The 15,594-nt window shown below is 32.9% G+C and overlaps 1 protein-coding gene across 1 annotated transcript; it reads right to left on the bottom strand.

Annotated features, from left to right (window-relative positions):
* Positions 1-5,421: 5,421 nt before the first annotated feature.
* LOC105784578 (gibberellin 20 oxidase 1-like) lies at positions 5,422-7,546 on the bottom strand. The gene is made up of 3 exons (XM_052633211.1): positions 6,630-7,546; positions 6,210-6,531; positions 5,422-6,104 (listed from the first exon to the last, which is right to left on the bottom strand). Exons 1-3 carry the CDS (start codon positions 7,181-7,183, stop codon positions 5,841-5,843), a joined length of 1,140 nt encoding a protein of 379 aa, XP_052489171.1. The 5' UTR covers positions 7,184-7,546; the 3' UTR covers positions 5,422-5,840.
* Positions 7,547-15,594: the final 8,048 nt, after the last annotated feature.

Genomic DNA, 15,594 nt, shown 5'->3' with positions numbered 1-15,594 from the left:
TAGCTGATAAATTGAAGGAATTGTTTTAATCTAAATTTACTAATCTAAATTAACTAAGAACGAGACAGAGAGTGAATTGGGAAAAATAAACAAAGATAACCAATGAGATAGACAATACCCAAGAAAGAATCCACCTAGACTTCACTTATTAATCTAAATCTAAATTAAACGATTTTTTCACTTGCACCTTGATCCGTAGAAATCCCTAAATTATGTTAATATCTCTTTCGAGAGCAAGAACAACTGACTTTAGATTGATTAATTGAAATCTCTTTCTAATTAAAACTCTTATTGTCCCATTAACTCAATCTATGGATTCCCCTATTAGATTTGACTCTAATCCAGTAGATTTATGTCGTCCTATTTCTAGGGTTGCATGCAACTCCGCTCAATTATACTAGATCTACTCTTAAATAGGGACTTTTGCTCAACTGAAATAAGCACATTGAACTTGAATCGATATTTCAGAAATATTAAAACAAGAAATAAACATACATAATTGAGAACAAGAATCAAGTATTTATCATGTAATTCAGAAATCAAATAATAAGATCCATCATAGGTTTCATCTTCCCTAGGTATCTAGGGAATTTAGTTCATAATTTGGACTAAAATCATCTCAAAGTTAGGATAACAACAAGACATAAAGAAACCCAATAAAACTTCTAAGAAAATTGAATGGAGATCTTCAATCTTGAAGGAGATCTGCTTCTGAATTGAATCCAGTGGCTTTCTTCGAGTCCTTTCTTCGTTCTTCTCTGTGTTTCCCCTTAGGTCCTCTTCTAATATGTATTTATAAACTTTAGAATGCTCAAAAACTCTAAAAATTGGCTTTTTCCGCATAAAAGAGAAGTAAGGTGCAAAATTGACACTGGCTGGCACATGGGCGTGTGGCCAGCCCATGTGGAAATGCCCAGGCCATGTGGATCCTGAAAACAACTCGTTTTGTCCGATTTTGACCCGTTTTTTTCTCCTTTCACTTCCCTATGCTCACCTAAGTATAGAAACATGGATTTAAAGGATTAGGAGCGTCAAATCCACTAATTACATGATAAATCATCCAAAAACGTATCAAGAATGAAATAAAAAAAATGTTACTTTTATGGTTTATCATATAACAATGTTAAATATCATATTCTAAAAAGAAGTTAGCTAGAATCATACAATTAATACAGGTTTAATTATCCTATGGAAATTGGAACCACTAGAACTGCGACAGCTTCTCAATTTTAGCTGTTAAAATAGTATTATCCTCTTGGGTTTTGTGTGGCTTAATAAAATTGGGCCTCATCATCACTGCCACTTAATTGTATGTTTGATGGTTAATATAATATCAATGGATTAATTCTTTATTTTGACATGCAATTTGTGTATATTATCTATAAAATTTGTTGACATTATTCTAAAAAATGTCACGTGATGTTCACCAAATTTATGAATTTGTTAAAATTATTAGGTTTTTTTTGAGATATTGTTAAAATTATTAGTAACAGTTAAATTTCTTATGATTCTATTATATATTTAGGTTCAACCTTTTATTTATTTACTTTGCTAGTTTTAGTGTTTTATTATTATTATTATACCATATTAAAAGTAGGATGTGCCACACGAATATGTGTAAAACCGATGATTAATAAAAAATTAACGACGGTTCTATTCAAGTCAAGTCTACTAATTTTAGGTTAAATGGTTCACGATCCTAAATACTTTTTAAAATTTTCTTTTATTAGCATGTGGTACGTATTTTATTCAGGGGTGAGCAAAATCTAATTCTATTTGAAAAATTCGATAAAAAATTTAAATTTTGAATTAAATAGTTTGAGTTATTCGAGTTAATTGAGTTATTCAAATCAACTCGAATAAAAAATCAAATTCTTCGGTTTAACTCGAATATGAATTACACAATTCGAATTATCTGAAAATCCAAATAAGAAAAGACAAAACTACGTCGTTTTGATAAATATTTACCTTTTCTAAAGTTAAAAGTCAAAACCATTAAGTTAAAAGACAAAACTACTTCGTTTTAATAAATGTTTACTCATTAAATTAAAATGCAAAATCATTCTATTGTTTTTGTAGTTAAATAATCTTGTACTTCGTCTACTAGCTAAAGAATCGGTCCATGTAAACGCAAAATTGAGTATAAAGAATAGGATTCTTTAACTCGACTCGAAATTTTTTGACTCGATTCGATTCGATTCAAAGAAATTTCAAATTGAGTTTGGTTGCTAAAATAGGATCCATCAACTCGACTAACTCGAAATTTTTTAACTCAACTTGATCGAATACTCACCCCTAATTTTACTATCAAACAATTCATGCTGCTTGGAAAAAAAATGTTATATATATGGTCGATTTCGCAAATTAAAACTTTAACAAAAATGACAAAGGTGTTAATATCGAAGATTGTTCCAATTTACAATGTACTTTGTTCCGTGATGCATTTGTAAAACATAAACTCCTTTATAGAACTCAACAATACATATTTAACATGTCACATTAACACAAGAATCGACCACTACACTAAGTGGCAAGCAACAATTTCCGAAACCTTTTTTGAAATGTTTTGTCTCATCCCAAGATATGTCCAAAAGGCCAATGGGTTTATATATTGCACGAAACGAACTCTATACTAATTAATATATATATGAATAAAGTTCAAAACTTGTGTCATTCTCATGCACTAGTGGTAGTACTAGCACCTATCATGACATTGTAATATTTATTTTTATTTTAAGTAGATGACGAGGGAATCCGTCGATATAAAAACTAACTAATGGAGGCCACTCGCACATGATCTATTCATCGAGAAGGTAATGATTGATGTGAGCTTAGATCGAATTTCGAGAAGGCAAGTTACGTGGCGAAATGCTAATCTAAGGAGCCCTATGTATAACTTAACAGCAACTATAGGTGATCTTGAGTTTAGAGAAGATAAAAACACATGGGGAAAGAAGTGTAAGCAATTCGTCGTCTTCCCCCGACGACATCGCTTCCCATTTCACTATCACACCATGCAGCCAAAAGAAAAGACAAAGGAAATAAGATTTTGATTAACGGTTATGTGTGTTGGACATCCTAGCACGTAATTATGGAATAGGATCTTATGTAAAAATATCACTTAATTATTGGAAAGAAACCAAGCTTCCCAACTCGATTTCATCATGCCTTTTTTATCAGTACATGTATTAATTAAAGAGCCTTAAATTAGACAGCTTTGAGTGAGCTAATCTTGTAAGTGATGTTGGGCATTAAATATTAGCATCCAAGTAATCAAGGGCACTCTTGTTTTGCCTTCTTCCTTTTACTTTACTAATTGAAACATCAGCCTTCCTGTTGTCGTGTTCCATGAAAATAACTGAGGAGAAATTATATATATTAACTAAAAGCAAGATAAGAAAGAGAGAGCAGCCCTAGAGCTTCCAGTTATAGCTATCAAAATTAGATTTAATTAAATGGTATGCTAGCTAGTTTTATACATTAAACTAAGGGAATGTGGGGATAGCATTTGGATTTTAGCTTTGTTTTTCTCCCATTGTTTATGAATGTTTTTTTTGCCTGAATTATCTTTTTATTTTTACTTTGTACTTGATGATATAAGGATATATTCACTAATAAGCAATCAATCTTTGTCTCGCCTTAACTAAATTTACATTTAATGTTTATTAGGATGGAAGAAGTGATAAGCCAATGATGGACAGAGGATGTTTATGAGCATTTTCGGAATTGCTAGTATATCTACCATGATTGTGAGCCACTGTATAATGACTACTCTTCATGTGGGGGAAATCTTGTTGGTTTTTCCTTGTAAGGAAGAAGGGAAAGACAGATCAAATTTAGCAATTAAATGTGATTTGTTATATTTTTATGTTTCAGTTCATAATTTACATAGCCTGAAAAATATTACCAATTACAGGAATTTGAAATTATTTGTTGGCTGATTTTTGTCCAATCAGCATTGCTAAATTTTCCTATCGAAATAAGCTAACAACTTTTCTAAATAAGTTGACAACTTGCCAACGTGTATCAAAACATTGGGATAGTTTGCAGCATCTCAACTTGGCATAGTCGATTAGCATCTTGATAGTTCGCCCTTCAATAGCTTAGAGCATGCCGATTAGCAGGGTAGCTCACGTCTTGTGTATCCGTTAGTCTTGTTTGTATTTGGACAATCTGTGAGATAGTTCGCCAATGGTTATCCACTAAATAGTTCACCAACTGACAATCCATTATTCTTCTTGCATTTGGCTTGTCCGTCAAATGACCCACACCATTGTTGTCCATGGGACTACTTGTTCTTGATTTGTTCGCAAGATAGTCCGCACTTTGCTTGTCCGCTATATATGCGAGCTATTGTATGAATGGTCATCTCGCAACAAATCTTCTATAATTGAAAAGATTTTTTTTTGTGAGTGGTTGATTCAACTATATTTAACTCTAGATTTGAGATGAAAGATGAAAACTCCAAAGGAGAAAGAAATAAAATTATAACAAAAGGAAATATTACTTCTAATTTTATCACAGAAACAATCCACATACATCTATACATCTGTATAAAATTTAAATTTTTTTCTGAATTTTAGATCAAAATTAAACCTATGGTTAAAATTAGATATTATTTTATTTTAAAATATATTTTTATATTATATTTTCTTTCCTTTTACAATCATCTTCGTCGAGTTAATTATTATTATATATAAACAAAAGAATGTTGCAGCATTTAAAGACAAACACAACGACAATGGTGCTCGTATTCCTTTCTATTCTATATATTAGCACAACCTTCCAAATCTCCAGATATATATAAATAAACAAATAACCCAATAAAGTATTGGCAAAAGAATACATTTTACAGAGAAAAGCTAGCTCTGCCATTCAATCGGTGGGTGAGCTCTTCCTTTGGATTTATTTGGCAGCCTTAAGCCCCATGTAAGTCCAACAACTTCATATGCAACAAGATCATTGGTTGAAGCAACTTCGGATCAACACATTTGTAATCGAAAAATGAATGATATCTTTTTTGGTATTTAATCAAATCTTCACTGCTGTTTGGTGAATCTTTGAATGAAGATAGGCAGATATGGAGAAAGATCAAGTAGCCTAACGCAATAAATCAAATGGGAGCGAGTAGTATGTGACCTTGACTAACTAATAAACTATAAGGTGGTTAAGAGATCAATAATATAACCACAAAAACATTGAGTGAAGTTAAAGAGAAATAATTTTTTTATCAACCCATTTATGTTGATAAAATTTTTAATTGAATTGATCTTACGAGAGTGTAATGTTTCAGATATATTGACTGAATTTTGTAATGCTCCGATGCCACAATCCTATGCAAAGCTAAAGGTTAGCTATTATAGGATTGGCTGAGTTTTGGTTCTACGTGGCCATACCTAAAAATAAAAATCTAAGCCAAAGTATGAAACAAAATATATAACGACTTTGCAATGGAAGAAGTTGCTTGAAATATAATAACAAAAGAAAGAACCTAGCAATTAAGTAGCCTAATTTTGTTTTTACATGAAGAGAGGTAGTTCTATTGATAGCTTTCTATATTCTCAAAGGAGATACAAAAAAAATTAGTGATGGTCGAGCTGTTTATTGGGTTCCTCGTAGCATCTCATGTCTTGTATTTCATTTCATCACTTAAAATGCTTGTCACCTGACCCCTTATCCCCTGACTTTGCCTTCAACTCGTAGCAAAAATCCCAGCACTTGAATCAGTTTTCTGTCCACCCATCAAGTGTCATGTTCTTGGCAGAGAGGGCAGTGATATGCCAATGTCTGTTTTGTAATGACACCTAGCTAATTTACAAGACGGTAGAGACAACAGCGGTTCAGCGGCTTCTCTGTTGAACCCAGTTTGAGAATACTTCAAGCGTATTCATGTCAGCTCTGTAGTGCTTTTGTGTGAATTCAAGCAGCATAGGCCATGTAAAATCTGGATATACTCTGGGGCTATATGCGTCCACCAACTCTTTTGGTGGGGTAACCACTTTATCACCCTTTGGGCACAAAAAGAAAGCAAGGGATTTTCTTGGGGTGTGGCTGTTCACAACCGCCCGGTGCAAGCAACTTTTGTATCTTCCATTTGATAAAGCCTGAAAATTAAACCCACACAGCTTAATCAACATTACTCCAAAACTTAATCACCAAAGCATTCCTACACTTAAAGAATGCACGGATTAAATGGAAAAGCATCTTACCATGAAGGTGTCGCCAATGTTAACAACAAATGCTTCGAAATTTGGGCTGATTGAACGCCATTCGTTGTCTACAAACACTTGAAGACCACCAACTCGGTCTTGGTGAAGGATGGTTAAAGACGTTGGATCGCAATGAGGCCCCGTTCCTAAAGTGAGGTCTGGTTTTTGGCAAGGCGGATAGTAATTCAGCCTCATTATTGAATCATTTTCCTCAAAAAATTCCCTGAAATGTGCTCTGCCTACGCCCAGACTGATGGCTAAAAGCTCCATGATCCCTAGAGAAAGCTTGCTCATAGCCTCGCAGTAGCTCTGGTATACCATTCTGCAGGCAATTAAACTCAAGATTTCAGCATCGAGGAGTATAATAACAATAAGCAGAAAAAATGACACGGAAAACTTTACAACATTCGAATTTCTTACCCGAAATGCCTGAATTCATCTCCCATTTTATTAACAAGGTAGTCTTCAACCATCGTGGATGCGTTTCTCTGAGCTGAGTAGCGAAAAGAAAGTGTTTCTTTCCAAGGCAGCTTGGAGGAGAACCTGCCGGTGAAGCTGCTGGCATATCCACAGTGCTCACCAACTTTTCTCTGAGCCCTTTGCTTTTCGCAGAGTGGCAATTCAAAGAAGTTATCCATGTACCTATGGGCATCGGCCACGAGTGTGGCATCGACTCCATGATTAACTACAAGAAAGAAACCATGTCGTTGACATGCCTCGCTGACAAGCCTTGAAGCTTCCATCGCAGCAACAGGGTCACCAGAGAGGAAACGTTCAAGGTCAATGAGTGGTACTTGGAGTTCTGGTGCATTAGCGCAAGGCTTTTCGTCGTCAGGCCATATAAATTGTTGTGGTATGCGGGATTGGTATTTAAGCACAGAAGCATCAAAAACTAGATGTTTTTGCTCATCTTTACTGTCGTCTTTGAGATGATGAGGCATGGAGGCTATGCTGGAGACGCAGTCAATTGCCATTGCATGAAGAGTAAATATTTTGAGGCCTAAGAAAGATGGATATATTTATATACTTGAGTGATTTTAGGAGTAGTTAAGGGCGGTAAGAGATGGACTGAGACAGAGAAAGGAATAGTTAGTTATTGGAAAGAAGAGGAGGGAGAGACATAAGTTTGAGAGGTGTGATGAAAGAAACGCCAAGGCCGCTCTCATTGGGGAAATCAGTGCGCAAATTTTGGAATCTTATAGCTCCTCCCCCTCTCTCTCTCTATCTATCTCGCTCTATCTCTATCTCTGTTGAATTTATTTATTTCTTTATTCTTTTTTTGCAAACAAGGGCTACTCAAAAGGGAGAATTGCAGTTTTGGTACTTTTTGAATTGAAAAATTAAGAAAACTGCTACAGGTTGTAGGGGAGGTTGTCTTTTTTTCTTTTCTTTTTAATTTTTAAATGTTTGCCAGGAAAGCGTTTCCATGATATTTGGCGTTTTATTAGTGGAGAGATATCCTAATGTCAACTGTACTAAGACCTCACTATTTTATAGCAGAGGGCGTCCTTGGCAGTCAGACCCATAGATCTCTGTACCTAATGGCAAAGCCCAATATGAGACAGCATTATGCATGCTTTCCCTTATAGGACGACCCGTCGAACTACACTCACCCCACTGATAATCCAACTATACATACACGTGAGCAAACAAATGCTGAAATTCACCTTAATTCATCTAACTCATCATGTATCATTTTCAACTTCTTTCCTCAGTATTATTAACCCTGCTAAAAGGACACAGAAACATCAAGGTAAACAGCACTTTAAACTTGCCAAAGTAGCGAGCACCCTGAAAGAGACTGGCTTTGTTGTGTTGTGACAGAACCCAAAAACTTTGTAGCAGTTATAGCTTACTTGTTACCAGAATGATTGTCAATCAAACATAGTACTAAAGGAAAAGACACAAAATTTTCTGTTTCATTTCATATCACCAAGATCTTTCATTGCAACAAACTGACAAGAAGAAAATATTCTGGGAGTTAGCTTTCATATTTCATGTCAAGGAAACACAGCAACTACCACAGGACTTTGAGCAGCGTACACTCGTCACAGCTTTTTTTTGGGGGGGTAGGGCCTTAAACTCTCAATGATTTGTGATAGTGCTTCTTCAAGCCTATGCTATGGATGTCTGGGGTTCCGCTAAGACTGAGATGCCTATTTATAATGCTCCTCCAAGGGGCTAAAAACAACGTTTGCCAACAACAAAAATATATTTTCAACAGCTTTTGATAGAAACAGCCAACTGTTTAGGATTATTTTGGGTATGAAAAGGGCTTTTGGGCAGTCAAACAATACTAAATAGGGCCTTTACCCCTAACATCAGTTTTCTTGAAGATAATCTAAGTTGTTGCCGACATCTTGAAGTCACATGTCTAAATGTATCGTGCAAGGGACTTTTGACTGAAGCATAGTAAACTTTAACTGTGTTAATCATTGTCATGTTTTGGATTCTTCTGCTCTTTTGTTTTTGGGCAACAAATTGTTATCATTTTATGCATATTATCAAAGATTTGTAGCATATTTCATCAGTTTCCAGTTAAACCAACTACTATACATTGAGCTAACATATAGATGGCAAGTAGAGTAACATTTTGGTACATTAATTTAGGGTAAACTACCAAAATAGTCACTTTTGTTTGGCACAGGTTACATTTTAGTCACTTATGTTTGAAATGTTACGTTTTAGTCACTTATGTTATCACGTTGTAACATTTTAGTCAATGAGCCGTTAGTTTCTATTAGCATTATGTGATAATGATGTGTACGTTAAATCATCATTTCAAACAAAAATTCTAGGTTAATTTATACAATCAGTCCCATATTTTTTCATTTGGAGCAATTTAATTTTTTCTTTTATGTTTTTTTAACTTTCTTTCTTTTTCATTCTCTTATGTTTCTCCCTTTATTTTCCTCCCTTCTCCATTTCTTTCAACGTAGTTATTCTATGTTTTATTTTTTTGAACAATTTAATTTTTTTCGAGTGATGTGGACTAGTTACAAATGGAAAGCGTAGAAAAACTATGTTAAAAGAAATGAAGAAGGGAGGAAAATAGAGGGAGAAGCATAAGAGAATGGAAAAAAAAGTTAGAAGAACATAGAAGAAAATTTTTAAATTGTTGAAAATGAAAAAATATAGGGACCAATTGTAGAATTTAACCTAAAAATTTCATTTAAAATGATGATTTAACGTGCCACATCAACTTACCATTACACCATTGTCGACAATTAACAACTCAGTGACTAAAATGTTACAACACGATAACGTAAGTGACTAAAACGTAACATTTCAAACATAAGTTACTAAAATGTAACCTAAGGCAAACAAAAGTGACTATTTTGGTAGTTTACCCCATTAATTTATCCATAACAATCCAAGAAAAAAAATTAGCGCAACCTAACAGCCCTGTTTCTTGCTGTTCAAAATTTGAATTTCCTTGTGCCTTCTAGAGTTCACTGTCTACTGAACAAATTTTATTTTAAACCCAAGCTAGATAAGGCTACAACTTTATTTATGTAAAATAATATATATATTTGGTTTTAATCTACAGCTACAAGACATATATTCTCATATATGTCACTGCATTTTTATATTTTCGATATTGTGGTCCTGAATTTGAGTGTTATGTCACGTTATTAATACTACCTACCACATTTTCTCTATCATGTCTTTATAATTATATATAGTAAGACAAAATGACTAAAAATGATGGATAATTAATAATGTCATAAAAGTAAAGCAAACAACGAAGGTAAAACAACAAGAGATGAAGAGAATAGAAAGGAAAGTCCGTATACCAACTAATGGTTGGAAGGAATTTTCCTTTTTCGGGTATTTGGATTGAGTTTGAATCTTGAAAATTTTATTGTTAAGAGGGGTTTACTTGAATAATATCCTTTACTCTAATCTTTTATATCAAAGAGAAAAAAAGTTGATTGGCATGGATATTGTTACTAATGCAGGAAGATGTGGGTTCGAGTTTATTGAAGCATATTATCTTCCTACTTATGAGTTAAGAAGGGATTATAAATAGTTCTAGGCATTTTTGTGTCACAATGAGTAGATATAATCAAAATTTATAATAAAATTATTCAAAAGAAAAAGACAAGAGAGAGAGAAGTGCGTATTATTTATTTATCAATAAGATATTTACAATGTTTCTACAAAGTTTATATTTACAAATATAAAAATATTTACAATACTCCTCGTTTGATATATTCACTTTTCATGTCTCATAATATATTACTTATAAGCGATCAAAATTATATACCTATACTTTACTTTCAAAACATAACAATCCAATGCATAATAGTTATGTTTTTATTCATATCTCATTCATTAGAATTAATAATTAAGTTTCATCTGAAATTCTCAAAACTAGACATCCCACCATTAATATAAAAATTTTGATCAAATTTTTAAATTAGCCATTTAATACAATTTGTCTTCAAAATTTCTCATATTTTGCTCTTAGACAACTTTGACTTTCTTCCATTAAAAATATTTATCTTTTAGTACAAAACTTGTACAACGTCGTTGTTTGTTCTTCTTCAAAATAAACTCATTAAGATTTTTATACATATAAAGTTCATCTTCCAATTCTTTTTTTTTTAATTATTTTCAAAATTGAAACAGAAACCTAAAATTAGATTGACCCTATCTCACCAAAACTGATTTTTCTCATTAATTACAATCCAATTCATTACACTTTTTCTTCTATGTAAAACTAGAATGATTAAGCTTTGATTTCATGTTTAGTTCAAAATTTAACTCAATTCCTACATTTTTTTGTAAAATTATAAATTTGCTGTCTGTAATATGTTCTATGTTTTAGTGAGATTTATAACATTTTAGCTTTGTAGTTTACTATAAATTAACTAACACAATTCAATCATATTTTTCAATACAATTTAACCTTTCAACCCTTTAACATATTCATCAATATCTTATTAGTCCATGTCTTTATTTTCGTCGAAACCTAACATGGTAAGAAATTTCCATAAGAATACTTACCTCTTTTTGACAAGAACATCACTTATTTACTTTTTTTTTCTTTCTGTCACCAGAGGTGAAGCCAGAAATTTTTTTAATGGGCCAAAATTAAATTGTAATTTTTATGATAGCAAAGATGCAACTTTTAAAGGATTAAATCAAAATGTTATCATTTTTAGGGGGCTAAAGTACAATTTTACCTTTACTAATTTAAATTTTTAAAAACTTTAAAGGGCCAAAATAGAAATTTAGAAAAAATTTCTATTTTAGAGGGGTCAGGGCCCCTGCTAGCCCCTTAGATTAGCCCCTGCCTGTCACACCTTCATAACTTCCTTTCAATTTTCTTCAACTCTAACTTCTAATGTCTTCGTTTCAAGATGATAAACAAACTCTCTAAGATCTTTATTTCACTATTTCTCTAGGTAGCTATGAAAATTCCCAAAGTTTTAGTGTCAACTAATGGAATTTAATGACAAAAAACTAAAATGAATAAAAGATAAAATTTCTTTCTATATGAAGGCATTTGTTCATGTAAAGACTCATATTAATTCCATTTCCATCAAGTAAATCCAAGGGCTCCAATTAAATACACATTTAAGGGCATTTTGATAATTTTACTAAAAATATCTCTTGTCAAATGACTATTTTGCCCTTATAATTTTTACCATTTACAATTTCACCATTCACACTTTTTGAAAAAATGCGACTTTGGTCATCCAACGATTCCATATTTTTCATTTAACCCCTCAACTTTTAAATATTTATAATTTTACCCCTTTAGTTTCCACTTCTTTACAATTTAGGCCACACCCCATATTAATATCTCCCAACATAACTTATTTTCAACTTCCTCCGATATCCAATTACCTTCTCTACTAATATTGATAAATAACATTTTATTCACTCTAAAAAATCTAGCCCGTATTTTCTCGAAATAACATTACTTATAATCAAGGGGAGTTTAGGGATGTTACATTTTATTCAGTATTTTTGAATCCAATTTAAGGACAATTGTGTGTTTTTTTTTTTTTAAACATCAGTTGTAGAATTTAAAAAAATCAAGGCTAGTGCACCAAATAATTATGCATAGGTTAAAATACAGATATTGATTATTAATATTAAGCACAAGTAGAGTGGTAAAGGACTTGTGATCACGTCTTCAACATCAATCCTGGGTTCGAACACCGAAGAAGTCCTACCCTACTCAATTATTAGAAAAAAGAAAAAAAAAAGGCCTTTAATATTTAAATAATGTGGCAATTTGGGTTATTCAATTGTTGAAGCAAGGGTGGCAACTCTAAGGGTGTAACCAAGTAGAGTTGAGCTTGAATATTAATAAGCTCAAGCTGTACTTAAAATTTGAATTTTAATATTCGGTTCAAACTCGATCAAACATCATTTTTTAAGTTTAAAATCGACTTAAGATATAATTGAATTACTCGGGTTGGAGCTTGATTTAATTTTCGTACTCAAGCTTGAACTTGGGTTCGATTAAGCTAGTAGACATTTAAACTTGAGCTCGAGCTTGATTCGGTAATTAATGCTAGGTTTGATAATATATTTAAGGGCAATAATATAATTTCATAAAATCAAAATATTTAAAATATATATTGAAAATGAAAAGGTTGATAATGCTTGCGAGTCATTCTAGTTGAGTGTTACTAAACTAATATTCGGCTCGATAATTATCAAACCGAGTTCGAGTATTTTTCAAGTTGAACTCAAGTAGCTTGCTAGTACCAGCCTTAGGTGAAGCCAAGAATTTTATTCAGGGTGCAAAATGAAATTATAAAATTTTGGGGGGCAAAGCTAAAAAATGTTGTGTTAAAAATACTTAAAATAACTTATTTATTTTCGCAGGGGTAAAAATTTGAATCTTTCATTTAACTAAAGGCTTAAATTGAATGTTTTACATTCTAGAGTGCCTAAAATCAAAATTTTACCATTAGGCCAAGGGCCAGCCAGGCAAGGCATGGGAAGAAATTCAAAGAAAATAGGAATACGAGGGTTAAATAGCAAAATTGATATAATTCCAAATACAATCTGGGGAAGAGAACACAAAAGTTTGGAAATGGTAGCCAAGAGCCCCGTCCTTTTCTTCAAAACTCCAAAACCAAAATCAATGGGGATTCTCTGCCCCCCATTTGTAATGTGATTTAAAATCCCACCACCAGACCCACCAACAAATAATGGTACAGACAGGGAGAAAAGCAAGCAATCGTTTTAGTGGATAAATAAATTTGAAGATGGAACTGTGTTTGTCCTAATTGTAAGCACCTCTTCAACTACTGTTTGTGCATGGATCCAACCTTGTTGGGTATATCAATATCATGGGACTTGCTCTTTGCTCTTGGCCTCAACTCAAATTAATTTGCCCCACTTGTTTATGTGCATCACATTATTACAACTCCACCATCATGTTACATGCCTGCTCTGATGGAGAGTTGATGCCTCCCCTCCTGGCTTGTTATCGTATGTCCTCTAGTGTTTCTAATTTTGGATTTTGCCAAAGCGTAGGCCACAATATTTATTCTACTTCAGACAGCAATTAGCTTGCTGCTCTGTGTCATGTGTGTGGATTTTGGACAAGTTGAAATTGACGATGAACTATATGTGTCTGGGATGTTTCTTGATTGGAAGGAAAAAAACAAGAATGATGTAGGAAAAGAGTGAACATGACAGACATTCAGTCATTAACGAATTGAGTCCAAAAAAAATGTAGTCAAAACCTACATTAAGTGGCTTCTATATAAAGCACTGAAACAGGAGAGTTTCATATGAACAGGTCATCGCTTCATTATGACTTTCCAATTATGATTCAACAAGTTCAAGTGGACCTTTGTAGTTAACCACACTGCACCCATTCAAGAATGATTATTATTTGTTGCTTGAGAGATAGTTGTCTTCCACTATACGCATTGTATATTTACCTTTCATACGACATTATGAACAAAAAATATCTGATAAAAAGAAAATACAAATATTTTATTATAAGAAAACAAACAAAGATGAGGAAAGGGAAAAACATAAAAGTTTAGTGACTTTTCCAAAGTTAATCATCACTATATTTAACAACTTTTTAAAATAAATTTTACAATTTTGTAAAGGTAATATAATTTATCTCTATATAAACTAGAAGAAATGGAAAGCTAGAATCAATCTTTAAGATTATTAGGTAATCATGGAATATTTTAATAATATAGGGGCCGAATTATGTTAGAAATAAAAGTGTGATGGTTAAACTTCAAATTTAAACATAATAGAGGGACCAAAACTGAAGTTTTACCATTTTTTAAAATGTAAAAAGGAAAGCATTATGATGGTGCACGTGTCAATAAAGAAAGGCTATTAATGCATTCCTTTACAGGAGTTGTGTTTTTTCTTTAAAGAAAAGTTATCGAGTCAAACAAGGCATGTTTTTTTCTCATTCAGGTTAAGTTAACCATATTTATCCTGACAAATCAATTTATGAGAGTGTAAATGTATGTTTTGATCGAGTTTTGGTCCAACAGTCTGTCACTTGTCACACGCAGATACTGGACACCTTTCCACATGTAAAGTTTGTAATTTTCAAAGCCATGAATGCTATTCCTTGCTAGCTATTTCTAGTTGAACCCCTTTATGTTGTAGCTGGCAATGATAAGGGAACAGTTAAACAGGGAAAATGGCATCTTTTTTAGATTTCCATATACACTGAAAATTTTATGGAAAAGCACGTTGCTAGGACCCTCCTAATAGAAGAAATTTATTTCGTGAAGGGAAGAGGATATTGGCTGAAAGTGTCACGTCCAAAGAAAGGTAGAAATGCATTGAAGAAAGACGTGAATGATACAAATTAAATTGCATGGTTCGAAAGCCACGCAAGCATACTGTCCCAACATGCTTCCTCCCGTTGAGTGCTTGCTGTGCCATTATGTCACTTTTGGGTTTTGCTGGAGAGCGGTGGCTCGCATTTCATAGGAAAACTGTGGGCACGAGGGACACCATTTTTTTGACATCAAAAATTGCATGGTGCTCATGCTTGTCTTAGTTGTACCATATGAGTTGGTCGGGACACTACCATTGGATGGCTTTCAATGTCTCAAATTTGAATCATCCAAATCTCATCAGCTCAAATAGATCTACGAACTCATCTTGACAAGTGAAAGCCAGCTTCTCTCTTATCTTTATCGTAAATTCTTCACCAGATCAAGTCTTCAAAAAGGATGAATAGTGTTAAAAATCAATTTATTCAATTGAAATAGCTAGTCAATGAATTCGTTGAGGAAAGTTTTGAAGTAGTCACTTTTATCATCATTGCGGTGATTGTTACTTGTCATGTTTAAAGTTAATAACTTATTAAAATAATTTTTTTTGCGCTTTGAATGTTGTTGATTTTGTGGAGGTATGAAAG

This window comes from Gossypium raimondii, chromosome 7 (genome assembly GCF_025698545.1).
Source record: "Gossypium raimondii isolate GPD5lz chromosome 7, ASM2569854v1, whole genome shotgun sequence".
NCBI lineage: Eukaryota > Viridiplantae > Streptophyta > Magnoliopsida > Malvales > Malvaceae > Gossypium > Gossypium raimondii.
This window is presented reverse-complemented; position numbering and strand designations above follow the sequence as displayed.

Excerpts from the sequence above, each read along its gene's own strand:
- LOC105784578 (XM_052633211.1), bottom strand. The coding sequence starts at position 7,183 with ATGGCAATTGACTGCGTCTCCAGCATAGCCTCCATGCCTCATCATCTC. Across the intron at positions 6,532-6,629 it reads GATGAATTCAGGCATTTCGG|AATGGTATACCAGAGCTACT; the intron begins GTAAGAAATTCG and ends AATTGCCTGCAG. Across the intron at positions 6,105-6,209 it reads ACATTGGCGACACCTTCATG|GCTTTATCAAATGGAAGATA; the intron begins GTAAGATGCTTT and ends TTTAATTTTCAG.